This window comes from Rattus norvegicus, chromosome 1 (genome assembly GCF_036323735.1).
Source record: "Rattus norvegicus strain BN/NHsdMcwi chromosome 1, GRCr8, whole genome shotgun sequence".
In the NCBI taxonomy this organism is placed as follows: domain Eukaryota; kingdom Metazoa; phylum Chordata; class Mammalia; order Rodentia; family Muridae; genus Rattus; species Rattus norvegicus.
The window spans coordinates 196,259,698-196,287,344 of NC_086019.1; the positions used below are offsets into that span (position 1 = coordinate 196,259,698).

The following is a 27,647-nucleotide window of genomic DNA, read 5'->3' on the forward strand; positions in this document are numbered from 1 at the left end:
CCTATAAAGGACCATTTAAGGGCCCAGATTAACATCTAGGTACGGAAGTCTAAAGGTTCTGCAAAGATCCCCAGTGTTGGGGCATGCTACCCTCCTGACACCTGGGTGTGCTCACCAGCTCAGAAGCTGGCTCACCCTGCATTTAGGGATTAGGGAAGGACTTCACCATGTCAGTGTGACCAGATACAATGGTCTTCTTTCTCTGCAGTTTGCTTCTGATGGTCTGTTACTGTGATCAACTAGAGCCTATAAACATTATGTGAAAATTCTCCATACACATAATTTATACATTTTAAAGTAAGTTTTATTATATTTGTCTTATTCTAATTTTTTTCTGTTGTCATATCAGTTATTACTACTCTTCCCTGGCTTAATTTAATTTACATTATAAGTATGTATTTATAAAAATCCCATTGTATGTACAGGGTATGGTGCTCTCTGACTACAAACGTCTGGTGTGGAACTAGGACGTGTATTAACTCAGCCTGCAGTCCTTTGTTCTTCCTTTTTGTAGGTAAGAGTCCTAAGCTACCCTAAAATATTTACCTTTGTGGTGATTAACACTGACCTTGTCAGAATAAATAGCTTTTACTATCCAGAAAGTTTTAAGGAATCAGGAACACCATGCCAGAATCCAAGGTCAGAGACCATTTCCTGCTCCCCTAATGCACCTAAATCCTGTTTTAGTGGACAAGGGACAAGTGAGGTAGAGCCTTGGTGGGGGCCCCTTGGAAGCAGATGTCAGTGAGGCTAAGGATTTGCATGGTAGGGATACACTGGGAAGTGAGTCCTTCAGACCTAGGATCAGGGAAGCAAGAAGCCAATGAGCAATGATGCCAAGCAAGTCCCACTGAAGGTGACATTGACTCAGTGGTACTGGAGTTCTGTAGACACAGCCATGTGTGAAGCCTAACCTAGAAGCAATGGCTGTGAAACAGTGGCCATTCACTGTCATCTTCCTCGATTTCACTGTTCCAGGCAACAGCGTTTTCTGCCCAAGGGCCTGTGAATCCTAATGTCAGGGTAGCTCTTGGAACTGGAGAGGCAGAGCTTGCCGTGGGAATGAAAACTCACTTTTAAACAGACTTCTGTTTGTCTCTCTGTCAACTGAAAAAGCATGAGGATTCTGTACCTCCTGGGAAGAATGACCAACCTGCTATGAGGCCCTGTAGTGATTGGTGAACAGCATTGGGCCTATTATCTATCCGTGAGACATAGCCATACCTCTGGGTGCCTGCTACCATTTGTTGTTTATTTGGTCTTGTGGCTGAGGATTGAACACAGGGGCCTGGTGGGTGCTGGGCAAGCACTCTAACACTGAGCCCCTCCCTGGGCCCCTCATTCTGTACTGAATGTTTCCCTAAAGAAACACAGGTTATTAAGAAATTACTTTCTAAAACTCTCTTAAATTTAAGAAGCTAGATTCTGATTGGTATATAGGCACATACTTATAGAGATTAAATTTTCATGGAAAGAAGGGCATTAACTTTTGAACATGTTAGCTAATTTGCAAGTGTTTTAGGAGTGCATATAATTAAGGTAAGTCTTCAGCAAATGAGACTAGCTTAATCATTTAGATTTAATAAAAACAGTCACATCGTCTCTAATTAATACTATAAATAATATGAACTACGTTTTATTCTACTATACGTGCTTTCTCTAAACTTGACCAGGCTTACTCATTTATAATAATGTTATTCATAGTGAATGTTGAAGGTTGTAAAACTATAAATCTGTGTTTAAGTAAATTGAATAATTATTCCAAGAAACTCTATATTCCAACAGTAATTATGACTTGTAGTATGTTGAATATTATTTCCAAGTTCTTTGATTTAAATCCTTGGGTTGATATTAAATTGCATTATGCCCTAGATAATTGGCATTTCTTGCCTTAGTTACTTGCTTGTTCCTGTGATAAACTACTGTGACAAACTTACCAGGGAAAGGGTTGATTCCAGAAGACAGTCTATTATCAGGGCAAGTCAGGGCAGCCAGTGTGTGTGTGTGTGTGTGTGTGTGTGTGTGTGTTAATGCTGGTGGTCACACTGCCTCTGTAGTCAGGAAACAGAGTATGGTGGTTTGAATATGCTTGGCCCAGGGAGTGGCACTATTAGGTGAGGCCTTGTTGGAGGAAGTGTGTCACCATGGGGTGGGCTTTGAGACCCTCCACCTAGCTACCCGGAAGAGAGCAGTCCTTCAGAACAAGATGCAGAACTCTCAGCTCCTCTGGGGCCATGCCTACCTGGACACTGCCCTGCTTCCTGACATGATAATAACCTATAAGCCAGCCCCAGTTAAATGTTGTCCTTTATAAGAGTTGCCTTAGTCATGGTGTCTTTTTACAGCATGGAAACCCTAACTAAGACACAGAGAGGGGAGGAAAGGTATCTAGGCTACAAAACCTCAAGGCTCACCCCAGCAGTCCCACCTCTAAAGGTTCCACAGACTTTCAGAACAGAACCATCTGCAAGGGACCAAATGTTCACACATGCAGACCTGTTGGAGATAATTCACATTCAAACCACAACTGTATGTTAAGGGTGAGACCACACAGAAGCAACACAGCACAGCATCGTATGCTCTTCTGTATTTCAGGGGAAACTTATTTCCTTGCAAAGTCACATTTCTCTATTGTGTTCTCTCTCTCTCTCTCTCTCTCTCTCTCTCTCTCTCTCTCTCTCTCTCTGTTTTCTGAGACAGAGTTTCTCTGTGTACCCCTAGTTGTCCTGGAACTGGAACTCACTCCATAGACCAGGTTAGCCTCAAATTCAGAGATTCCCCTGCCTCTGTCGTTCAAGTGCTAGGATTAAAGTCATGTACCACCACTGCCCAACTGAACATTTCTCAGTTAAAAAAAATCCTGGAGTCTGAAGAGGTGCTCAATGGTTAGAGCACTTGCTGGTCTTACAAGGGATCCAGGTTCAATGTCCAGCACCAACTTGGTGTCTTGCAACTATCTGTAACTCCAGTTCTAGGGGCTATAATGCCTTCTTCTGATCTCTTTTCACACCAGGCACACATGTGGCACACATGCATACTCATACACATAAGAGAAAAATAACTTTTAAAACAATGTTTTTTTTAAAAAGATACCTCTCAACTTAAAATTCATAGAGGATTCCAACAAGATTTTGCTTTGGGGTGGAGTGGGGATGGGAGGGGTAGGGGATAGGGAGGTGCTGGGGGCTGCCAGGGAAGTCAAGGGATATGGGAGACACACAGTTATAACTATTTATATTTTCATCTTGGATACTGGAAGAGAAGGCTTTATTTAAACACTTGCGAACAGACACTTCCGGAGAGCAATGGTGAATGCTCCATGTGGTAATGGCATCTTACCATTGATATTAAATCAGTCCTAGCCCTGCAGACCTCTGAGCCTTCCCTCAAGCATCATGTGAGCTTCCCCAAGACCACAAAGGCACCAACAGAGGACCAGCTTACATAGTAAACCATGTTTGTCTTAGATTTGTATTACAGATTCCAGGGCCTCTCCTGAGCCCTCCAGCTTGCTGTGACTCTGTGTGGTTGTTTGAACAGGAACCGCAGGACTGTGCTTGGTTTTACTAAGGAATCATTGTTAAAAATGATTGTGCATTTAAAGGTTAAGCACAGCTTTGCTTGGAAGGCAAGCATTAGACAAGAGTGTGACCCTTGCATTAGACAAGGTGCTCTAGAGGAACAGAACTGATAGAATGCACATAAGATGTAAAGGAGGAGGACAAGGGGGAAGAGGGGGAAGAGGAAAGAGGGGGAAGAGGGGGAAGAGGAGGAAGAGGGGAAAGAGGAAGAGAGAAGGGGAGGAAAGGGAGGAAGGGGAGGAAGGGGAGAAAGGGGAGGAAGAGGGGCAAGAGGAGGAAGAGGGGAAAGAGGAAGAGGAGAAAGGGGAGGAAGGGGAGGAAGAGGGGCAAGAGGAGGAAGAGGGGAAAGAGGAAGAGGAGGAGGAAGGGGAGGAAGAAGAGGAAGGGGAGGAAGAGGAGAAAGGGGAGGAAGAGGGGGAAGAGGGGAAAGAGGAAGAGGAGGAAGGGGAGGAAGGGGAGGAAGAGGGGAAAGAGTAAGTAGAGGAGGAAGAGGAAGTAGAGAAGGAAGAAAGGACTCCCTGATTTGCTTACATGATAGGTCCCAGATGGCCCAGCAATAGCCACCTGCACCAGAGAAGCTGAGAACCTGGTATCACCCCACCCACAAAGCTGGATGCCTTGTAGTCCTGATCTGGTGCTTCAGGCCCGGAGGAGCCATGGACAGTGGCTGATTTTCAGTCTACTTTGGAGCCGAAGGAGGTTGAGACTGATATGAACAGGGGACAACAGCAGCAGCCACAGAGGCTCCAGACCTGCTCACCAGGTCTCTCCTTGGGTCTCTTACAATAGGCACAATCCACTCTTAAAAAGAATCTTTTCCTCAGTTAATCCTTTATGGAAATACTCTCCTGGACCTATGTGAAGCCTTGTCTCTTAGTTGATTCCAGATCCTCTCAAGGTAACAGTTGGGATTAGTTGTCACCACAACCGTTTATTCTAAAGCTTTATCGAGATGTAATCTGTGTGAATCACTTATTTAACTTATAAAAATTCAGTTTTATAATTAAATTATAAAAATTGTTTTTAATCAGCACAATCATCTTTGAAGTACATACCTCCCAAAGACATGCATAGCCTTCCTAGCTTGTGCAAGTCAGTTCCCTTGTTCCTCAGCCCTAGATAACCACTTGTCCCCATGTAACACTTCATAGAAACAGAATCAGGCAACATGTGGCCTCTGGTGACCTGTTTCTCTCACTACTGTGATGTTTCCATGGTGTCATCAGCTGGATACTCTGAAAGGTGTCAGCTCATCTCCTGTCATCAGCATATGACATCCCACTGTGGTTAGATCACATTTTGTTTCTTCCTTCACCACTATGAGATTTTGGTTGTCTTCCCCTCCCCCTCCCCCTCCCCTTTGGAATCACATGGCTGTGAATATTCACGAGCGGGCTTTGTGTCAACATCCTTTTGGTTCCATCAAGTACACACATTGGAAGAGAACTGCAATTCCCATGGCAGGTCCATGCCTAACATTTGAGAACTGCTGTGTGTGTGTGTGTGTGTGTGTGTGTGTGTGTGTGTGTGTGTGTGTGTGTGTGTAGGGGGTGTGTATGCCACAGCACGCTCATGGAGGTCAGAAGACAACTTGCATGAGTCAGTTCTCTCCTTCTACCATATGGCCCCTGGAACTGAACTCATGTCATCAGGCTTGGTAGCAGGCACCTTCACTGGCTGTGCCATCTTCCCAGTCCATGAGTGAAGACCCTTGAGGAGGTACAAAGGAATTGAATAAAACCAAGTGACTGATTTTCATTTTCTGAAATCACATTTTCTTAACTCGCCAACTAAAAAACAAGACACCACGTGGCAGGACTAACCCAATTCCATGTGACCACTGAGCATACGCTATACAGTATGGGTCCAATGATGATGGGTACCAAGGAGGACACCCTGCCTTCCCTGGGAAAGCCAGATCTCTTAGCCCTGTGGTCAGAGTTCATCCTGTGCTGTCAGCACTATTCTGAAAGGCTAAGAGTGTGAGACAGATTGTTGAATCCCAGACACGAAGACTGAGGGAGAGAAGGAGGAGGTGGCGTTCGAGACAGGTCTGGAAAGAGATCAGGAGGTTCTCAGCAGTGGGAAGAGATGTGTACGCAGAAGTCCGTGCTAAGACCTGAGGCAAGATCCAGGAGCTAATTCTGTCTGAAGCAAGGAAGAACAGAATGAGAAGCTGAGTCAGGGTAATATTCTGAGCTTCACGGTTGACAAAAGCCCACTTGTGCATGATGAGCCCAAAGAGAGAGACCTCCTACAGAGCGGAGTGGGAAGGTGGAACCTATCATAGGCTCAGACCAGTACCACACTCTTCTGGGACATGAGGGGTGAGATGAGAAGTGCACGAACCTGGGGCAGAGCAGCCTGTAGACTTCAGAGCTAAACACTGAAGTGCTGTGGCTTGAAATGCGGAAACCTAGCTTCCAGGTCAAGGAACCCAACAAGTCTAAAGTCTCCTGAGCAGATGTGCATCTTTCTACCCTCTGAACTATGAAGACAGCCCAGAACTTAAAAATGCTTTGGAATACTGCCTACCATATCCGATGCTGTGAGGCTGTCTGTGATGGGCTTAGTGACAGCCCCAGTCACCAAAAGCTGTTGGACATCAAGTTTCAATTAATTGCACCTATAATTGCACTCCAGCTACACAGAGGTTAGTGATCGCTTCATTTAATGGCACAGAATAAGCTATTCCCACCAGCCCAGAAAGTTCTATTGGAGAACACCGGTTTACAATAGAAGTTAACTATGTCCTAACCTGAAGGCCATATTCAGCTACCTACCTGTTTGGGTAGTTTCCTGAAGCACAGCTGTGCCCACCCATGTGTGTGAATACTGCCTGACGAGAGCTATCTCAGTGTGGACAGTCACAGTTTGTTAACTGTGAGATATAGGCAGTCTGACCCTTATCAGCAAAGCTTGCTGCCCTAACCCCATGCTGACTGCCAGAATGCTGGTGAGGATATTTGTGCAAAGACATTCATTGACGTCTCCAGTGTGTCCAAGCATATGTCTCTCCAGGAAGAAACAGAGGACACACAGCTGTCATCAGTTGGAACTCAGACTTACAGAGGCTCAGGGAGTGCATCTGGGACAGGCACCTCCTCTAAGGTGACCAAACACAGAGAGAGTGGGATGGCAACCTTTCTGGCAGGAATGAATATATTCTAAAGACACTTGTGCCCCTCCCCTTTGGGGATTGTTGAAAAAAATGGTCCCCAAGGTACTGAGGTCTCCCCAGGACCCTCTTGCTGGATAGAGTCAGACAGGGAACTTCTTCCAGGAAGAGATTTCACACATTCCTGACCACCTTCCAGGACATACTAGATCAGAGATGCTGAGTCAATGCTGGGCGGGGCCACACCTTGGACTCTCAGGACTCTTGATGCCTGACTATTGCCCTCTATTTAAACAGACCCAGAGATGGTTTGTGGGAGGAAGGTCACAGGGGTCCTGATTTGTTCTCTCCAGCACGGCCATGTTGAATACTTCTTCCTCTCTTTGCTGTTCTTATCTGTCTTTTTACCTGGAGAATTGAGGATGAGTAGCAGAACCCACATGGTTGGGGTTGAAAGAGCCCAGAGTCTGACCTTAATGGCTATAGTCACAGAGGTACAAGGCACTGCATATCCGCCTGGAAAAACACATGAGAGAATCTTACCATTTGCTTTATTTATTTATTTATTTGTTTGTTTGTTTGTTTGTTTGCTTGCTTGCTTGCTTGCTTGCTTGTTTCATTCTTCCCAGGTCAACAAGGCAGCAGGACGAACAGAGATGAGACCTACTATTCCCTTACACAATGATTCAACCACCTCTCCCAGACTGATGTGTCCCAGGTAATCCTAAGATTGCTTGCTTTTTCATTAGATGATGCTTGATTGGAAAGATGTGGCCTCCTGTATGCTCATCGTAACTCCCCTCCTGACGGGGGGCCAACTTGGAGCTCTCCTATCCTGGAGCAAGAGAAAGAAATTCTGGTTTTGCTTCCTTCAAGCTCTTTTCCAGGATGGCCCAGACTATCTGCTCTAGCCTCCTTAAGAAGTCTGGCTCTCCCCACCCCAAAAGGCTAATGGAGTAGCAAAGGGTTTAGGGGCTCTCTCGGCATGTAACAAACCCCGCAAGGTCTGCTGCCCAGCAATCACTCTCAGATGCTTTCCACTTCTGTCTGCCCTTAGGAAGACTAGCTTTGTTGGAAAAAGGATCAGAACTGACTTAGGACTCAGCGATGCACACTTGGTAATAAATGCCTCTATTGTCAATAGAATGCAGAGTGCATATACTGAAGCTTAGATTGTCCCCTGGGGCCAAGGAGGATGGATTTTCTTAGGCTGCATAAGAGCATCTCACATGATAACATCTGGGGCGAAGTGCTGCAATGTCAACTGTGCCATTTGCAAATGCACTGGCAAACTTGGATGTCACGCAAACAGGGGAAGGCCTGGCTTCCCTTCCTGGCCAGTGGTTCAGATTCTCAGACTGAATTCCCTCACTGCCACCAGCCTTTCTCTGCTGCTCTGTCCAAGGTATTTGGATAAATGAGAACAAAGGAAAGAAAACACCCTGAGCCGCCAGCCCTCCCCTTTGGGGCCAGCCAAGCTATGCGGGCATGCTCCTGGGTGTCTCTTGAATTACAGTCAAAACAACAGGGAGAGCCTGCTACAGAGTTACTACTGGAGTGGATTTTATTTGCACAGTCTGGGGTATGTCTCAAGTGTCCAAGAGAGTCACCCGCGCTGCCGCCTTTTTCGTCCCCGCAGCTTCAGGCGCCTGGCAGGTAGGTTGACAGGCTGCTTCCCAAATGTCTCCATGATTTCTCTTATCCTAGCCAGGTTGGTCTTGCTGAGTGTGAAGTCACACCGAGTTGCTCCCATGTCATAGCCAACCATGCAGTTCTTGGTGGAGGTGATAAAGCCTTCTGCTTTCGCTGTGACCACGTATTCACCAGGGTTCAGTAGGCGCCAATAATCCCCATCGCTGGCTGAAAAAAGAAAGCAGGGGATCTCAAAACAGATCCTTTCGAGGACAAGTAGTCCGGCCCTACCCATCAGAGCTGACCTAAGCTCCTATGATCAAGTGCTTACAGCACTCTGGAAGCCAAGGCGTTTTTCTCTTTGGCTGCTGTTTTAATGTTTCACCAGGAAGGGGTTCAGGACCCAGGCTCCCTGCAGTGTGTAAGCCCAGTTGGAGATAAGATCTCCAAAAGTCTTTCCTATATGACAATACAAGCCATTCGTTATAAATGCGAACTCACAAACATTATGTCCTTGCCACAAAATGGCCTCTTGCAGAGTCAGCAGCTCATAGCTTCCTGGCTTCCCTCTGCAGAACTACGGATATAGAAGAATCAATCATTTCTAAAAAGGGAGAGTTCCCGGCTTCTAAAAGTTCAGGAAGAGACTGCCCAAGAGAAGGCCCTGGTATTTCACACTTACCCCAGCCCTCATTGTATGGCCATGGACAGAGAGACTTGGGAGAGACAGGAATAGGGATTCCAGGTAGGGCAGGGACTCAACACATCAAGGAAAGACCTATGAAAGCTGGCAAGCTGCAGGAAGGGCTGAGGAGGAGTCCTGATACTTCCCCAGATATACAACTAACTAGTCAGTTACCCAGATACACAACTAACTAGTCACTTACCCAGATACACAACTAACTAGTCACTTACCCAGCTATACAACTAGTCACTTACCCAATGAGTCCCATCCTTAGCTTCAAGTTGGTCAGAACAACCTTAGTCAACAGATTTTGGGGCTTAAGTAATTCTCCATTGAGACAGACTGTTCACTTTTTCTTGTAGGCACAGATGCTGACTTCCTGTCTACTCATTTCCTTTTAGTCACTCTACTCACCTGGCCACACTCAAAGAAGTCATGTTGAGATTCAATTATAGGTGGGCTACAGCATAAGGCATGAGCTCTAAAGGATGTCATGCCTTCACACAGAGACTATGGCAAGATCAGGGAGCAACTCCCACACAGAGACACCATCTTATGGAAGAAAAGTTGAGAGGGTAAAGGACATCTCTTGGTCCACATGACTCAAGGAACCCTGGGATAGAGAGTTCCTTAAAAGGAAAACCACATGCCAGGCTGACTGGCCAACCTTATACCCAGGACTGTGGAGCGAAAGGCTAGGAAGCATATATCTCTACATTCTCACATGTCTGTGTGTTATTGAACCCAGATCTCTGCATGCCAGACAAGGTCTACCACTGAGATACACCCCTATACCCCCAACCCTATGAAGAGTCTCTCATTTGGTAGAAAACTTGCATTCCCACTAAAGGAAGGCACACAAGGCAAGAGCTAGGGACCTCTGAAAAGCTCCCTCTCTCTCTCTCTCCCTCTCCCTCTCTCTCTCTCTCTCTCTCTCTCTCTCTCTCTCTCTCTCTCTCTCTGTGTGTGTGTACATACATTGACATGCATGCAGATATGTGAAGGTGCTCATGCATACGTGTGTTTGTGCAGAGGCCAGAGGTTGAGCCTCTCGAGCATAGTGTCTTCCTGACTGCTCTTTACTTTGTTACTTTGTTTACCGAGTCATGGTCTCTTGCTGAGGCTGGAGCTCACCAATTTTCCTAGTTTTGCTAGCCAGCTTACTCCAGTATCCCATTTCAATCCCAAGCATTAGGAGTGTAGGAGACTCTGCTAAACTAGCCGTGTTTACATGGGTGCTAGGGATGCAGACTCTGGACCTCGAGTTTGTATGGTAAATGCTTTATCTACTGAATTATCTCTACCCCCTTTTCTTGACTCTGAACGGAAGCTTGGTGATTCTGTCCTCTCACTTTGGCATGCCACCTTTGCTCTTTTAGTTTGTATTTCTTCCTCAGTGAGGGAACTCCACCTTGCCTTTTTGGTCTGTCTTTGTATCTGTTGGTTGCATTTCTTTCCTGGCCCTCGTTACCATCTGTAATATTTTTATTCTCCCTAACAACTCACTGTAGGTCTCCTCCGTCAGAAAGCATACGTGGTGGTCAGGGACATCCTTGTTCTTTGCAGCACTAGTTCTTGGCTCACAGTCAGTGCTCAATAAACCAAGTTAAAAGGAAGAAGGAAATGATGGGGACCATGTTTGCGTCACAAAGTCAGAACAAGAGATGTTGGTTCTGTAATCTAGAAATTTCCGTTTCTGAAGCATGGATCTGCTTGGCTTCCCTCTCTACCTGGCAGGTCTCTCCAAAGACCATGGACAATGTTTTTCTACCTTATAAATAGGGCTGTCCTTATTTCTTCTTCTTCCCCAATGACACTTATCCTAGAACCATGCACTAGAGGATATAGAAGGAGCCCCGTATTGAGTTCTGTCTGATTGAACAATTGAGTTAGTGTTCTGAGATAAACACTCCATGCAGTCACCATGTAAGGTTAACACTGTGGACACTGCTTGTCACTTTTAAAATGAAAGGGGCACCCCAAGCCCAGTGATTGCTCATTCATTAACAGTTCAAATAGGTGTCTTCTCAGTACTGGATAGCATGTAAAATTCTAATCCAAATTTCCTTTTAACAATAGTCTTTCTAGCTCCCTCTCTGTGGGATTCTGTTTAATGCCTCTGTTTACATTATGCAAGCTTCCACTGAAATGAAACTTGTCGGATCATATAAGCCTCAGACTAAAATCAAAGCAAATTCAGCAGTTCTGGTGAGAGCAGAGGGTGCTCGTAAAGAGCTGTGTGTGTGTGTGTGTGTGTGTGTGTGTGTGTGTGTGTGTGTGTGTGTAATCTGGGAGGCAATCTGCCCAGAGTACATGCTGGGAAATTATTTATAGGAGGAAGTGGAGGGTATGAGATGCATTTGCCATTAGCTCATCCAAACTGCCGGCTTGATTACAGAACTTGAGAGTCAGAGCCCATTAGGCAAAGCATTCTCATCTAGGCTTATAGGGCCCCAGGGCCTTTTTACCTCCCACTGTGTAGAGCCCCAGTGTTTCCTACATTGCCCACCAGGCACTAAATAGTGTGAGGAATGGTCAGGGCTCCTTTAAGTAGTACTATTTAAAACACAGATCCTACATAGAATGAATGGCCCCATCTTTCATTCATGCAGATCACTAGTATCCTGCTCAGTCTCTGGCAAAGTATGAGGGCTTGGTCCAGATCTATTGACTTGATGGATGAATGAATGAATGAATGAATGAAGGAAGGAAGGAAGGAAGGAAGAATGAATGTTCATAAGGAGCTATGGGTACAAATTTCCATGCAATACTGAGTGAAACCTTACAGACAGTGGCTGTAACATCTAAGACAAGTGGTAGAAAGAGTCAAAAGCTTGATAACAAAAGAAAAGAACACTGATGCTACACAACAGTCCCTAACTCCTCAGAAACTTCCAGTACAGCTGGAGTTTCAACAACTGCTCTAAACTGTCCCAAAGAAGGGGTAAGGAGAAGCTAAGAAGCCAGGCTAAGAAACTCCAATTGCAGGGGTCTCAGGAAGTTGGAGAGAGGAGATGCTGATTCAGCTCTGCACAAGAAATTTCTATATGAATACCCCATGCTAATCAACTGTGCCACCGGCCCCCCAATGAGTGAGTTTCACTGAAAGGAGCAGGTTTTTCTTACTGAGACAGCTTATACACACGCACAGATACCTGTCCGGATGTCATGGTTAACACCTTCCACAGAGATGATGGCATTAGAAATCCCTTTCCCTTGTAAGTCTCTCACTATGCCTTTGATGCCTCGATGAACCTGCAGCACACATGAGACCCAGTGAGTCACCAGCTCTGGATACCAATGGCACAGGTAAGTGGGGTGGGGTGGGGGGCAGGTAACACCAGCTCAGCCCTCACTGAGAAGTACCTCGTCTAGCTCAATATGTGCCTGGCTCTGCATGGACTTGGTAGAATGTTTTGTGGCCCGTGATCCAATAAGTTTCTCATTGCAATTAAAAACTTCCAGGTGAAAACATGAGGGCCTGAGAGTTTCCTTAAAATCCACCCACTAGGCCTAGGGGTGCCATGCAAAGACAGAATTCCAGTCCAGCATGTGTGTAGCCTTGGGTTCCCACCCTAGCACTGAAAAATGAAGCAAAATTCTCCGGAAACCAGAATTTAATTTTTGTTAATTTTATTTATTTTAGCTCAAGAGAGTGTCTCATTATGTAGTCCCAGCTAGCCTAGAATTTGCTAAAGACTCAGCTGGCTTTGAACTCAATATCCTTCTACTTCTGCCTCCCCAGTTCTGGGATTAAATGCTTGTACCACCAGTTTAAAATGTAATTTAATTTTAGCACGCATGCTTATTTGGACCTTCCTGGGTTCTACAGACTTAATAACATAGGTGTTAGAAACAAAGGAATCAGAGGCCATCAAAAAATAATCGCTTTGTATTGAGCCCATCTACTAACCAACCATGTCATATAACACCAGCAGCCAGACCCTGCACCCCAGTCTTCCTGTCTGTAGGATAACATGACAATCCATGATGGCTCAGCACCTTCTCAGTGATGGTCTGGACATGTTATCTACAGAGGCGATTTTAGCAAACTCAAGACAGTAGCTTCAAAATTGCCCAATTCCCACAAACAAGCCTTTCTCTTAAGTAAGCTATTCCCAGGAGGTTTCAGGACTGGGGCAGAAGTTGTACTCACAGCTTCCTGAGAGGAAGAAACTGGCTCCTACTCTCTGTACCAAGAGTCCTTCTGGAAACCATTGTAGGGCAGACTTGGCATAAGATCCAGGTGCCAACCGCAGTCATCTTGCAGAGGTGCAGCCATGGGCTACAAGCACCATCTGACTCTCCCATGACTGTGGCTCTCACACCCATCACCCATTTCTTAGCTAGTTCCTCTCCTCCCAACCACGTGTCCAGCATACCTGTTCCATGAACACAATCAGAGACTCCCGGTTATTCTCCCATTCCTCGGGCAGCTCACTCTCGTGTGGGTATTTATCGCAGCCCACGTAGATGGACAGCTCAAAGCAGTTCGTATGGAGGTAACTGAAGTCATTTAGACCTGTCAAGCCAACCAGACATTTTAACTGATTTGTACTTCAAGTGGCAAGGGGGAATGGACAAGAATGTTCAAGAACATTTAGAGCTCTTCAGCTGAACAGGAAACAGAAAGAATTTACTATAGATAAACAGAGGAAAACAAATGTGCCTGGAAAGCCATCATTAATAACCACAATGGATTAAGTATTTAATGCACTGTATTTGGCAGCTGTATAGGTCTCTGATGAGAACCTGAATGGTTCTCTGTTTCGATTCATTAAGATGGCTAACCTCTGTCCTATCTGCATGGTCTTCTCTGTGTCTCTTCACCCGCCTCTTCTGGACATGTCCATAAGGTGCATCCTACAGGCCACTACATTGTCCTCCCAAACTTAGTCATAGCTTAACCTCACAGATAAGACAAGTGATGTTGTGATCAATGAGAATTTCTTTCAAGATTTGTGTTTCTTCTGGGGGCCTAGACCATGTGTGTGGTTGCTTTGCAGCTGCTTGGCTACCAAACTCACCCAGTGAGTCCCAAAGCAACAGACCCGCATCCTGATGTGCAGATGGGAAGCAGCCAGCCTGTCCCATATGAGCATCCTAGGGCTGCTGTTGCAAATCACCGCATCATGGTTTAAAGCAAACACTCGGTCCCACGTGCTGAGGGGCCAGAAGTCCTCAGGTGTGTGTGCTCCCTGCAGAACCTTGTAGGAGCACACTCCTTACCAGCCTGGCTTCTGCTGGCCTAGGCATTTCTAATGTCAATCGCTTGACTCTGCCCAATCCTCTATATTTGCTTTTCCTCTTTGGGTTCATTTAAGGACACGTCTCACTGATGTAGCACACACCCAGTAATGAGCATCTCTGGGCCCTTAATTACATCTTCAAAGACTGTCTTCCCAATAAAGTAGCAATTTCAGGTGCAAAGAAGTTATAAAACAGACATGTTGTTGTGTGTGTGTCGGGGTAGGGGGTGTATCTTTCTCAAGTCATTACATACCCAGTATTTGTTAAATGAGTAAATTACTATCACAAGTGTCGAATGGTATAAAGTAGCCCAACCCTTGTGGTGGGCAGGGTGCCAGAGATTGGACCCAAGCCATTATCCATGCTCAGCACTGAGTCCCTCTCTACTAATGAGCTTCCCCCTCAACATTTCCACCTCTGAACGGGATGTGCAGCAAGCTGTGCTCTACAACAGTATGGCAAACACCATTCTGTGGGGAAGAAGATCCTCTAAGGACCCCTACCTGCTCCCTGGGGGCCAAAAGAAGGTGCAAGCTTAAGACACAAAGCTCTGTGTGGACAGAGAAAAGCGTGTTCTCCAAGAGCCCTCTTACAAAGGGTCTTTCGCTTTAGTGTCAGATTTTGGGGGTCAACCTACTATCACATCCTGAAAACAGTCTCAAACCTTTGGCAGCTTAGCCCTCTCTATTTCATTCCAGACTCCGGACACTTGGATTTCAGCAACTGTGACCTCTCAAGATAAAGCAAGGAAGAGTAAAACAGGGACAAGGGGCATGTGATGGGATTACATTCAGGGAACGCTTTGCGAGGGGCAGGCCAACTCTGAATTCATCTGTCTTGATTTATCTATCAACCTACAGTGAGATTCTGAGGGCATCCAGGGCCTATGGTAACTGCTTAGCCCAGGTCTTGACTGTTAGGAGGGATGGGCCTCCTTTGAACATAAAGATGTCATTAGCCTCACATTCTTTAGGCCCTGCTCATACTGAAATAATTGTACTAATTACAGTTATGGAGTGGGTCTCTCTCTCTCTCTCCCCCTCTCTCTCTTCCTTCTTTTTTTCTTTTTCCCCTTCCTATCTTCCTTTTTTCAAGAAGCACCTTCAAAGCACTGAAAGCCTGAGACATGCTGACAAAATGCCAAGAAACGTCAGCCCGGAGAAGCTTCATCCATCTCTTCTGTGATGATTCCTGCCCTTCAAGTAAGACTGTGCTAAGAATGTTCCAGACAGAAGGGTTTTGACTGAAATGTGCCTTCCTGTCTGAAGTGAATCAGGATCTGCTGCACAGCTTCGTAGCTCTTCAAAACCTTCAGGCCTGGCAAGAGACATCCTTTGTGACCCTCTCTGTGCCCAAAATCATTCCTTTTACCCATGGCACCTCCCCTCCTTGTGACTGCCAGTGCAGGTCTGCAGCCAAGAAGAGAGTCCTTTTGGAGTTCAGATGCACAGGCTGTCCACGATGGACACTGTGAACTGTCCAAAGCCTCACTCATAACTGTTTCCCCCACACTCACTGCTGCCTGCAGGGCAGGATAATGGGTGAGAAGACAGAGCAAGGGACTGGGGGGAAGGGAGGAAATTAGAAAGACAATTTCATTAATCTACAAAGGAAGGAATCTGCAGAGTCCATCACAGAAGAATGATGGAAAATACTCAAACTGCCACGGCTTTGACATAAAGTCCCCGAAATAATCACAGAATCGGGAGGGCAGAAACATCCACCACGGTCAGCATCAGTCTGTGGCAGTCTTCAGCAGCCTGCTTTCCATGACATCACTATTGTCCCGACACTGTCAAACTCAACAGGGTCCATTCACAATGTAGTCACAGCAGCAAAACAGTAAAGAAATATAAATAGATTTTAATCAGCTCTTCTTGTTGCTATATCTTTAGGGCTAAACTTGATTTAAAAAAAAATCTAACCAGTAGGAAATATTCCTGATAGATACAAACCAGTGTTTATTTTGTAATTTGTATGGTGCAGTGTGATTTGTATAGTGCAAAAAAAAAAATCTCCCCTTGGATTGTTGCCAAGACAAAAATGGTGTCCTTTCTGATATGTTTTAAAGTGCCTATGGGAACAAATATATCTGTTTTATTTTTTTCCTTTGCCAAGAGAGGAACACACTTGAAAAGTATACGAAGACTGAATTTATAGAAAAATATACTGTCAAAATGAACTAGCATAGTGGGACATAGAACAGAGCAGAAATCATAGAATCTCCTGGCTTCCTTTGAAGTTGCTGTGGTGAAATATTCCAACAAAGAGCAACTGAGAGGGCATTATCTGGCTTACAATTCCAGGTCACAGCCCAACACAGTGGGGAGCTCAGAGCGGCTGCTCATACCCACAGCCAAGAGCAAAGAGAAATAAATGCGTGTGCATGCCTATCTGCTTGCTTGGCTATGCCCAGATCAATGTCTCCACTTTTGCTTACTTCAAAGACATTCTGTCTAGGAAATGGTGCAGCCCACAGTGGCCTGGGTCTTTCCCACAGCAATTACCATCTATCCCCTAAACATGTCCACCAGCCAACCCAATATAGACAAACCCTCACAGTAACTTGGGGCATTGATCACCTCCCAAGTCATGCCAAGTTGACAATTAAAGCTAACGTTACATAGGGATTTCATGATGAGCATTCCTGATAAAGGGGAGGCCATTGGGAATGAAACCTTAGGCTGAGTGTTTCTAAAATCAGCCAGACATGAATTATATCCACATACATTCTCTCTGTGATCCTAATATATCATAGAGGGAAACATCAGCACATTTTTAAGCTCAATTTTTCTAATAGAAAAGTTTTTTCTAAGAGAAAATTTATCTAAGGCCATCCATTATTGAATTATTGAAGCCAAAGTTGAACTATTAGATATGAAAAAAAATTCAACTCCATTATTGCCTTGACAGTCCTCTCACTATCAAGAACAAAAAGATGGTTTGTGTCTTGTTGGAACCTTAAACTCTTGCAGATGACCTTAGACAACTTGCTAGTCTCATCCCTTGCAAACCTTGGCATGGAAACTATGGGGCTCTCTGGTTGCTGCCATGTGATTTGGGGGTATCTTGGAAAAGCCTCTCCAGGTCCATGTGGTGGTTATGCACAGCTGGTTTTGACATATGGCACTGGTGACACTGGATAGCTAGCCAATGGGCAGCAGATGTATGTGACTGTTTCCATCGCATGGCCATCTCAGGACACAGGAATTCGGCTGCATCACACCTGAGCCAGGATGCAGACTCACAATCTCAGACATCCCCTAGACTGGTGGTTCTAAGCAATGAGCCCTAAATTTGACAGCGATGTGCCCTGCTTCTTTCTCCCATCTACAGTCCTATGAAATGCAAATGTCTAAGTGGCTAAGGGCAAGACCTGACAAATTCCAGCTCTACCAGTTTTTTGATAGAGCAGAGTTCCAGCCATCTCCATGCCCTCTCATTCATAAACATGAGTAAGCTACACCCATCTCTGAAGATGCAGTAAAAGGGTTAAAGAATAGTCTTTGGGAAATGCTGAGCCCAATGCTTTGGAAGCCATTGCTGACCATCATGCTGAGCAGAATAAGGAGTTCGATGGCTAATCTTTGTCAGCTTTACTACATCTGTAATCATCTAAAACCCAAACAACTGGGCACACCTTTAAGAGACTTTCTTGACTGGATCATTTGAGGTGAGAAGATGTACCCTAAGTCTGGGCCACACCTTCTGGTGACAGCCTGCATGAAAGGACATGGAAGAAGGAAGCTTTTGCTCTTTGCCTGTTTGCCTCACTCTTGTTGGCAAGAGCATCTGTCCTGTCAGTGAAGCATTCTTTTGCTGGTATTACAACCTGTGTCTTCAGGATTCTAACATAGATTGAAGACCAACAGCTCTCTGGGAATTTCCCATGGCCCTAGCACCAGATAGGGACTGAACAACCATCTGATTCTTCCCCTTTCTGTCAGGAGAAAGACTTACTCAGACTACAACCTGTAAGGTACTAAGCCTGTAAGAGGAAGAAATGGAGGTAGGCCAGTTAACAGGCACATGAAGTGTCTTGTAACACAAGAGAAAGGAGTGGGCTTCATTTGAATCTAGCAGATGAGGGTGGGGGTGAAGTGGGATGAGAGAAATGGGGGGGAGGGGATTCACTGATTGGTATAAGAAGTGAAATGGGATCTCAAGCTCTAACCCGAGCCTATATATATGTATATATTCATTCATCCTATCAGTTCATCCTCTTAGAAAATCCTGATTAATGGAGAGAGGGCATATGGCAGAGAGGCCTGGTTTACTCTGGACTAGAATCTACAATTATTAATATTGCCAACTTGAGAGAACCTACAATCCTAAGAGACACACCCCTGTGTGTGATGGATTATCTATACTGTGTCAATTAAGGTGAGAAACCCTAATTGTGGATATTCCCTGTCATCCCCTGAGTTCCTGGACTGAGCAATAAGAAAAAAGGTGACTGAATATCAGTATCCATCTTTCTCTACTTCCAGACTATGCATACAATATAACCAGTTGCCTCACATTCCTTCCATAACAGACTGCATCCTCAAATATGAGCCAGCATACCCTCACCACACACACACACATGCACATGCACACGTGTACATGCACACACACACATACACATATACACACGCACATGCACATGTACACACACACATGCTCACATACACAGACACGCACATATGTATGCACACAAACATGTCAATACACCTGCACACATACACACATGCCCACATGCAAATGTGTGTGCACACACATGCTTGTACATCCCCACACACATGTGCACCCCTTAAATTGCTCTTGTCAGATATTTTGCCATGGAAACAAGCAAAGTAACTAATGCCCCATCCGTGGTCCTTGAGGACTTGATGTTAGACTGGCAGATAGATCTAAGACGTACTTCCAGCCACGGTGTGCCAGGAAGCCCCATTGACGGTGCCTTCTTCCTTCTGAAATTCCTCTGTGTGGCACACTCGCCTCCTGGCATCGGTCATGAGGCGGTGAGTGGAGGCATAAGAGTAAGCCAGCCAGCGGAACACGTGATCGTCGGGTGTCGGGGTGTGCTCCTGGGTCTTCCACAGGGACCGCACCATGTCGTAGGGGTATGCTACAACCAGCTCACCCCCCTGTAGGTTGCCTCCCAGCACAAACGGGATCTTCTCCATCCAAGCAATGATGGCTCTGGTCTCCATGGCCACCTGGGAGTATACAAATTTAACAAACAGAAGGTGCTTTGCTTCCTTAGCCTTCAAAACAGGCAAGTATTTGAAAAATTAGAAATTTTATGGAGTAATCTCAGCAATATTCAAAATTTCAAACTGTGCCCTGGGGAAACTGGGCTTTTTAGAAGCAATGGATTAAAAAAGGGAAGTCCAGGGAAATGTTGCGCTTTCACGATAGGATATTCTAGTAAATTCTTCACTGGGGGTTAACGTATCATCATTCCATGAGTCCAATGAACTCCTGGGTTGGAGTCTTCACTAACTACAGACAGCTTGAGAAAGACACACAAGCAGGAGCACTCCCAAACCACAAGCCTCAATCTGACCAGGCTGCTAGCCAAGGCATCGCTGACTTTTTTCTGCAAAGGGCTAGACCATTTGGGCTTTTGTGGGCCAGGTGGGCTCTGTCCTTGCAACCCAGCTCTGTTCCTGTAGTAAGGAAACACCATGAACAAAGTGCAAATGTGCTCAGAAAGGCAGGGCTGTGTGGGCCGGAGTTTGTGGATGTCAGTCTTAAAGTCACTCTCAGTTTCCAGAAAACAGAAGGCTGTGACATTTCAGGAACACAGTCTTTGCTCCCAGAGGCAGTAAACCCAGCCGCTCATGCACAAGCAAGGGTGATAGGCAGAGAAAAGCAACACAGCAGAGAAGAGGAAGAAATGGAGGGAGGCCTGTTAACGGAGACATAAAGTGTCTTCATAACAAAAGAAAGGAGCGGGCTTCATTTGAATCTAGATTTCAGCAGATGAGGATGGGGGTGAAGTGGAATGAGAGAAATGGGGAGGCGGGGTTGACTGATCGGTATAAGAAATGAAATGGGATCTCTAGCCTTAACCCTAGCCTTGCGATTAAAACAAAACAAAACAAAACAAAAAAATCAAACCAAAACAAACAACCAACCAAAGAAACCTAATTTGGGACCCAGGAGGACTCAGCAGATAAAACTGCTTGTCTCACCTCACAAGCCTGATTGAGGTTGAATTCTCAGAACCCACTTAAAATCAGCATGTGGTCTTCCACATCTGTAATCAGCCTATGAGATGGGAGGTAGAGACAAGAGACCTGACTGAGAAGGAGCTCACTGGTCAGTTAGCCTGAGGTATTGCCAGTGTGGTGGAAACAGCAGGAAAGACCCGGTCTGAGCAAAGCAGAAAGAGAGAACTGACTCCTGAAAGTTGTTCTGACCCCACCCCATAGGCGTGCCATGGCCTATGTGCATCCTCACACGGACACAATAAACCTGGAAAAGACATGACTTATTTTAACACAACAGTGGTACTGTCTGTGGATGTGAAGGATGGCTCCTGTCCTCTGGAGATGCCCATTAAAACATTTACAAACAAAATCACATGACGACACGTCTGCTTTGGGACGAAGCGTGAGTTGGCGCATGTCACTGCTGACCTGAGGGCTTGTGAGCCCACTACAGCTTCCTTCACTTTTGTACGTTTGACTTTTTATGGGGGGGGGGGGGAGTTATTAAAGAGGAAAACGGATAATGTTAAAAGACGAATTTAAAAGGTCGATGTGGTTTAATGCAGATATGTATTTGATTATAATTAAGTGACCAATTGTCACATGAAGATAATTTCAGCAGGACAACATTGTTGCCAGCAGAGGAGCGCAGAAGGCCACTTACTGAGCAGACAGAAATGCTGACTCAGGGCTGCCGTGTGCTTGCTGGGCTTCATTAAACTTGGTTCTGGGCTTGAAGCATCCCATAAGTCCTGCGTCAGGTTAATTATGGAACGCAGCTCACAGCACACAATCAATATTGGCCCGCGCTGTGAAGCCACAGCTCAACCCAAGACCCAAGTCTCAGTAGTAGTTGCTATGCACCTGTGTGACGTCAGCCCCTTCCTCCCCCAGCCCACTGCTTCCCACAGAAAAGGCTCCCCACCCTAAAAGAGACTTGTTTTAACTGAACATGAAGACACAGAAATCTTACTGTTTGGTTTTACTCGTCTTCTCGATTTTTTGACCTAGTTTATGCTCCTAAGTCTCATTCCTGATTTTGATGAATATTATTGCTCAGTCTTTTCCACCTTACGATGAGGAGATTGTTTATCTACAGATGTGACAATGACACTAAGTAATCAGCCTTTTGCTGGAAGGAGCCATGCGCTTTGAACTCTCTCGTTCAGTGCTCTGGTACACACATTAGCAAAAGCGAAAGGCCACATGTTACCAGAACGCCATCATATATATATATATATATATATATATATATATATATATATATATATATATATATATATTATGCATGCACTGTCTTTACCTAGCAATTGGTGAAAGTATAATTAGGATAAGGAAATGAGAGTAAAAATTCTTGCATTCCGGGGGTGGTTTGTTGGTTTGTTTACAAATAGGTATAGAAGATCAATCAAATGACTCTACAAAGAATCTCCACAAAACCAGCTTGAAAGGTAGTAATGACCCAGAACTGTTTTCTACTGTTGGAAAACATAAGAAAGATGTATTTATCTTCTTTGTGCTATATCCTCTGCAGATACCAGCAGGCAACCTTTCACCCTCCTCTGACGCACAAATTAGAGTTGTTTTCACTCACTGTGGCATTCTCAGACAGAAACCACTCAGGGATGGCAATGTAGTGGTTGGGAACTTTCCTTGGGGCGTTCTGCCGGTCCTCTGCCTCCCAGAGCAGCGTGTTTAAATCCGGAAAGTTGTTGTTGATGTCAATGCCATCATGGGTCCAACGTCCCAGGGACCAGCCTCCCAACTCGGAACCCTGGAGAAGATTCAGAATGGGAAGAGCTCTCAGACTGCAGAAGAACCCAGATGTGTGATGTGTCTGTGTCTGTCTGCCATGCGCATCTTCCAAGTCTCTGAATGTTCTTGGCCCCAGAAAAGATATCACAGGAGAATACAGAAAAACCTACTGTGCATATCTGATAAACCACAGACAACACAGTCACCTCACTTCAAAGATGGACACATAGAGGAACACTCATGCCATACAGTCAATCTCAAAAAGCCTTGGATCTCTTCTTAAACCTCTCCGTGCCCATCGCCTTCCACTACATGACTGAACCTTCTGAAAGGAAGATGCTCTGGAACTGGGGCATCACTTACTATCAATGGGGTACTATTCCCCTTTCCTTGCCTGGATTTCTGGTTTTAGTGGCGTGTCTATGACCATATGAACATGCCCAATCTTACCTGATTTTAGAGGCTAAGCATAGCTGGGCCTGGTTAGTACTTTGATGGGAGTTATTATTTTGACTAGCCAGGGAGTCATTTGTGCCAGAACCAATAAACACGACTAAGTGCTACACTTTAAGGATGTATTTGACAGGAACCTCCATTTAGATGGTGCTATATTTTATCCCAAATATTGTGAAATATCACTATTTGTCCATGACTTGATTAATGCAATTATATATACATGTGACTTATACAAATTACATATGATAATTAGAACATAAAATATAAACAATATCCCAGAATAATCAAAACAGTCATCACTAGGGAACATGTAAGAATGTTAGTGATACTAACCAAAACCTCAAAAGCATTCAGTCAACCTGAGGTGCTATGCCATGGGTATGTCATACTGGCACTCCTCATATGGACACTCTAGGCTGTGGACATACACCTCTGTCAGTGTCACCATCAGTTTTAATTCCTGCTGTGTGTCCCCCAGAAACCTTACAGTGCAAAGAAACAATCAGAAAGAAGGCAAACAGCTCCTACAGGCAAAAGACTGCAGACACAGGCTGCCAGCTTCAACAGAGAGATGCTCAGAAAGAAGGAAAAGTGGCTGGGAAGATGGCTCAGTTGATAAAGTACTTGCTGAGCAAGCATGAATTTAGATCCCCAGTACCCAAGTAAAAAGCTGGGAGTGACAGTATGTGCCTGCAATCCCAGTACTGGGAAATAGAAACAGGTAGATCCTTAGGACATAATGGCCAACTGGTCTACCCAAATCAGTGCATTTAAGTTCAGTAGGAGACCCTGTCTCAAGAATTAAAGTAGAGCAGCTATTGAGAAAGACACCCAACATCATCTTTAAGGCCTCCCCATGCACATATACACAGATGCACATGCACACCTACACACACACATCACCGACATCAAAAATGGGGCGGGGTGGGGGTTCTGTGCACTGGGCTAAGCATGCCTCAGAGTTGGGATATCATGCTTGTTTCTGGCTGGAAGGGGCGGGGGTACAAAATACTCACTCCTTCATAGGCCTTTTCATAGCCATCAGGATTGAGGGAGGGTAGAATGTGAATCCGAGTCTCCTCCACCAAGCGGACGATGCGTGTGTTCTGCGCCAAGTACTCCTGGCAGAGGAACTCCAGCAGCAGCAGCAGCAGCTCTCGGCCCAGAACCTCATTGCCATGGGCCCCTGCGATGTAGTGGAACTCGGGCTCACCTTGACAGAGACAGACACACAGGCTCCTGCAGGCATCCACATGGGGCCTGGCGAGGTTTGGAAGGACACAAACAACCTTACAGCCATACTTTTTTTCCTTTCAGATAAGCCTCCAAAATTATACTGGGATAATTATTTTAAATCCAAATGCTCAAACAGGTAAGAAAAACTTTAAATTGCAAGCCTGAACAACTAGAGCCACAAGGTATGTGTTTGTGTGTGCATGCGTGTGTGCACAAAATTAGTATTGAAGTCAAGGCCCTGGGATAGTATGAAGAAGTGAGTAGGGCTTTTAGAAGGAGATGAGGGATTAGTATCTCAGTAGAATGGTTTGTGAGAATAAAGCCTTCCACTGCCTTGTATCCTGCAAGGGTTGAACAGAAAACTGGCCCTTGCCATATTCCAGATGTGCTGGCATTTTGATCTTCAACTTCCCAGGGTCCACAATTATAGGAAATAAATTCCCATCGTTTATAAACAATGCCATCTTGACTATTTAGTGATAGCCGCTTAACAGACTCAACTATCCTGCTAGGCATGGCTGACCACGCTCATTTTTGTTCCCCTTTGTCAAGCTTCTATGTGGGAGGAAACATGGTTTTATGCACAGGTAAGGCCTTTACCCCTGAAAGAACTCCTGAGATGAAGTCCTGAGGCAGAGGCATGGAGGAACAGTGGAGTCAAACAAGTCGGATATATCTTTGCACCTAAATTTCAGTGGATTTTGAGAATCTGGCCAGTTTTATCAACAGGAAAACAGAGTTCACCCAGCCTGCAGGGACTTGGAGTAGTGAAGGCTGAAGAGAAAATAACCAAAAGAAGGGTACCTTGTAAAGACAATGCAGACATTGCTCAAAAAAGAAGGAAGCCCCTGCAATTTGAGCCATTCATGAATTGGAGCCCTGAATGTTCTCCCTGAAGAGGAATCTGTCATATATCCAGCCATTTTCTCCTTTGTCCTGTGATTGACCTCAGAAGCAGAAAGCACAGTTGAATGTGGCAGTCTCTGTGCAGCAAAGGAGGGTGCTTCTAGCTCAGAGAGCTTCACAGCTCTTAGATCTGAGGGGCATGGAACTAAAATCCACTTGTTTTCGTCAAATGGTTGTGGGATGGGTGTCTTGAATATGGGGTAGGGATGTGGGGTGGGGGAGATGCCTTCAAGTTAGGTAAGGAGCTATTTAATTTGGGATACCGTTGTCTTGGTAGAGGAGCTGACATCGTTAGCAGCAGCTGTCATTCGGAGAGAAACCTAGAGTCACCTGGGAAGAAGGAACCTCGGCTGAAGAAATGCCCACATTAAAATGGCCTGTGGCCGTTTTCTTAATTGCTCATTGACATGGGAGGGCCCAGCCCATTGATCGCACCGCCCCAGGCAGGTGGCGCTGGACTGTATTAAAAAGATAATAGAGAAATGCAATAAGCAGAATCCTTCCATGGCCTCTGCCTCACTTCCTGCCTCCAACTCCTGCTCAAACTCCTTCCCAGCTAGCCTTGGATAGTAAGCAGGTAAACTTCCAGTTTCTGTAAGCAGAAACAGGTTTCCTCCCAAGCTGCTTTTGGTCATGGTGCTTGTTACAGCAGCATCAAACAAACTAAAACCAAACTCTTTCTCACCAACTTCGTGTTCCCCAGGATGGTCAGAAATCTCTACTGCATACAACTTCAGGCCCTGGTGACTTTTGCCAATGTTGTAAATCCTGGTAATATTGGGGCACATCTCATTCACAACCTTCATCAACTGAAACACAAGGCAAATGACAGGTTTTGAGTCGTGATGACTCTACACTAAAAAAAAAAAAAAAAAAAGCAGCATCCACCAAAAGGAAGCAATTGCCACAGCCTCCTACCCCAGCACTCTCCTCCTCCCCACAGCCCTACTACTGTACCTGTCCAGAATACCATCCCTGGCCCCCTTTTTCCCAGGATAACACCCACCTTTCCAGCCAGAACATATTCTTTGGCCATCGACCCTAAGAAGAAGCTCTTGGCCATTGCCTGTCCTGGTCCTGTACTCCTAGCATACTTGATTATTCTAGCTACAGTCTCTTGCTACAAACTGAATGCCTGTGTCCCTCAGCTGAAATCCAATCGAGGCAAGAGAATTAAAAGGGGAAGCATTGCATCCATCATGACGGCTCAGTAGGTGAATACCATGACCTGAGTTCTATCCCAGGGATCCACATACTAGAAGGAGAAAACCAACTCTCACAAGATGTCATGTGACTGCAGCAAGTGCACGGATGCATGCGTGTGCTCATATCCTAACATACCTTACAAATAAACGTAATAATTTTTTTATAAAAAGAAGTGAAGCATTAGATGTTAATTATGTCACACGGGTGACAGAGGATCTGTGTTCTCCATATGTGTGGAGAGGCCAGATACACATATAAACTAGTAGGTGAGCTCTCCCTCAGTAGGCACCTATCTGCCAGCACCTTGCGCTTAAGTTTTTAGCCTCTAGAACTACAAACAAGGCACTTCTATTGGCTACTAGCAAGCTGCTTGTCATTTCCGCTCCAACAGTTTCAACAGAGTAAGGCATCATCCTGGGTTGGGATCTTCACCTTTCTCAGATGTGATACATGGTTATCACCCTCCTGGTTTCTGTCATCAGCTCCTTAGCTGCAGTCTGCACCTTCCTAGCTGTGGCCATGACTTTCACACTGTGGTTTCCTTCTGTCTGAATCAGTCTCCTTGGAGATCAAATTGTGCAAATAGGAATTATTTGATAGTATGTTTTCATAATCACCGCACACCTGAAGAAGGTGTTCCTGCCCTTCTGGAGCTGGTGGTGCAGCAGAAAGAGACAAGGGATGATTCAGTTCATAAGGGCTAAGTAAGGACCACATGTGCTGGCCATGGACACAAGCCTCATAGGGCCAAATGGTGATCGAACCCACACACCATGGTCTGTGACTTTAAGATCAGCTCGTCTACAGACAGCTTTAGTCTGTAGAATGATGTGGGCTATCAGGGAAGGCAATGAGAGCTCTACTAGGAGAATAAGCTTTGGGGGCAGGGGACAAGAGACATACCCCTTCCAGAGGTTGCCTTACCTCACATCCTTGACTGGTGCCTATGAGCACTGATTTGCTGGGTGAGACTTTTTTTTTTCAATCCCAAGGCACCAAACCCTGGATTAAAGAACACTGTTTTCTCTATCATTTACTGAGGATCCCGCTCCCCACCACACCATACAGAGAATAAAGACTGGAGAGTTTCAAGAATCATTTCAGGGCCATATGTTAAGAACAGAAGGGACACTAAGTCACTGGCAGAGCAGAGGAGAACATCCTGGCAAGGGTGATGGACAGTCATACCCATTAGAAGGGCATTGCCACTCTGAAATACAGGATGGAGCTGCATGTGCCCCTTTCTTCTTCTGAAGCATGAAAGACGGCCACAGCACACTCACTGGAGTCCCTGCCTAGTCCCTCCAGTGTAGTCACATGCAGACGAGGACCTCAGCAGGTCCTGATTGTCAAGTAAACCACTGTCTTGAGTTCAAACCAAAGATTAGTTCTTCAGGAAAGGGTCTAGGTAGTTCGTTGCTAACCTGGTAACAGATATAAGCCTCAAGCACAGGCCTGGCTCCCCTTTTCTGTTATTGTCTCTCTTTAGTGAAGCTAGCGCTGAAGCACCCTACATGCTGGAGGAAGACTGATGTCATCTTCTCCCGGACAGTCACCATGACACATTTAGCAATGGATACAAGAAGTCTCTTGGGCTACACATCTTTAGAATCTCCTTTCTT

The 27,647-nt window shown here is 45.4% G+C and overlaps 1 protein-coding gene across 4 annotated transcripts in view; it reads right to left on the reverse strand.

Annotated features, from left to right (window-relative positions):
- Nucleotides 1-7,232: 7,232 nt before the first annotated feature.
- The window catches only part of Cpxm2 (carboxypeptidase X (M14 family), member 2), a 110,421-nt gene continuing 90,006 nt past the window's right edge, over nt 7,233-27,647 (reverse strand). For 2 of the 4 annotated variants that reach the window (XM_039107652.2, XM_063286426.1), the window contains exons 5-11: nt 25,505-25,628; nt 23,694-23,890; nt 22,061-22,240; nt 19,170-19,467; nt 13,399-13,538; nt 12,172-12,271; nt 7,239-8,559 (exon numbers count right to left, since the gene is read on the reverse strand). In XM_039107652.2, the coding sequence (XP_038963580.1) occupies nt 8,306-8,559; nt 12,172-12,271; nt 13,399-13,538; nt 19,170-19,467; nt 22,061-22,240; nt 23,694-23,890; nt 25,505-25,628 (1,293 nt within the window). In that variant the 3' untranslated portion in view covers nt 7,239-8,305. Of the gene's footprint in view, nt 8,560-12,171; nt 12,272-13,398; nt 13,539-19,169; nt 19,468-22,060; nt 22,241-23,693; nt 23,891-25,504; nt 25,629-27,647 lie in introns of all 4 variants that reach the window. The other 2 variants (NM_001106306.1, XM_039107648.2) reach the window with 2 other exon arrangements.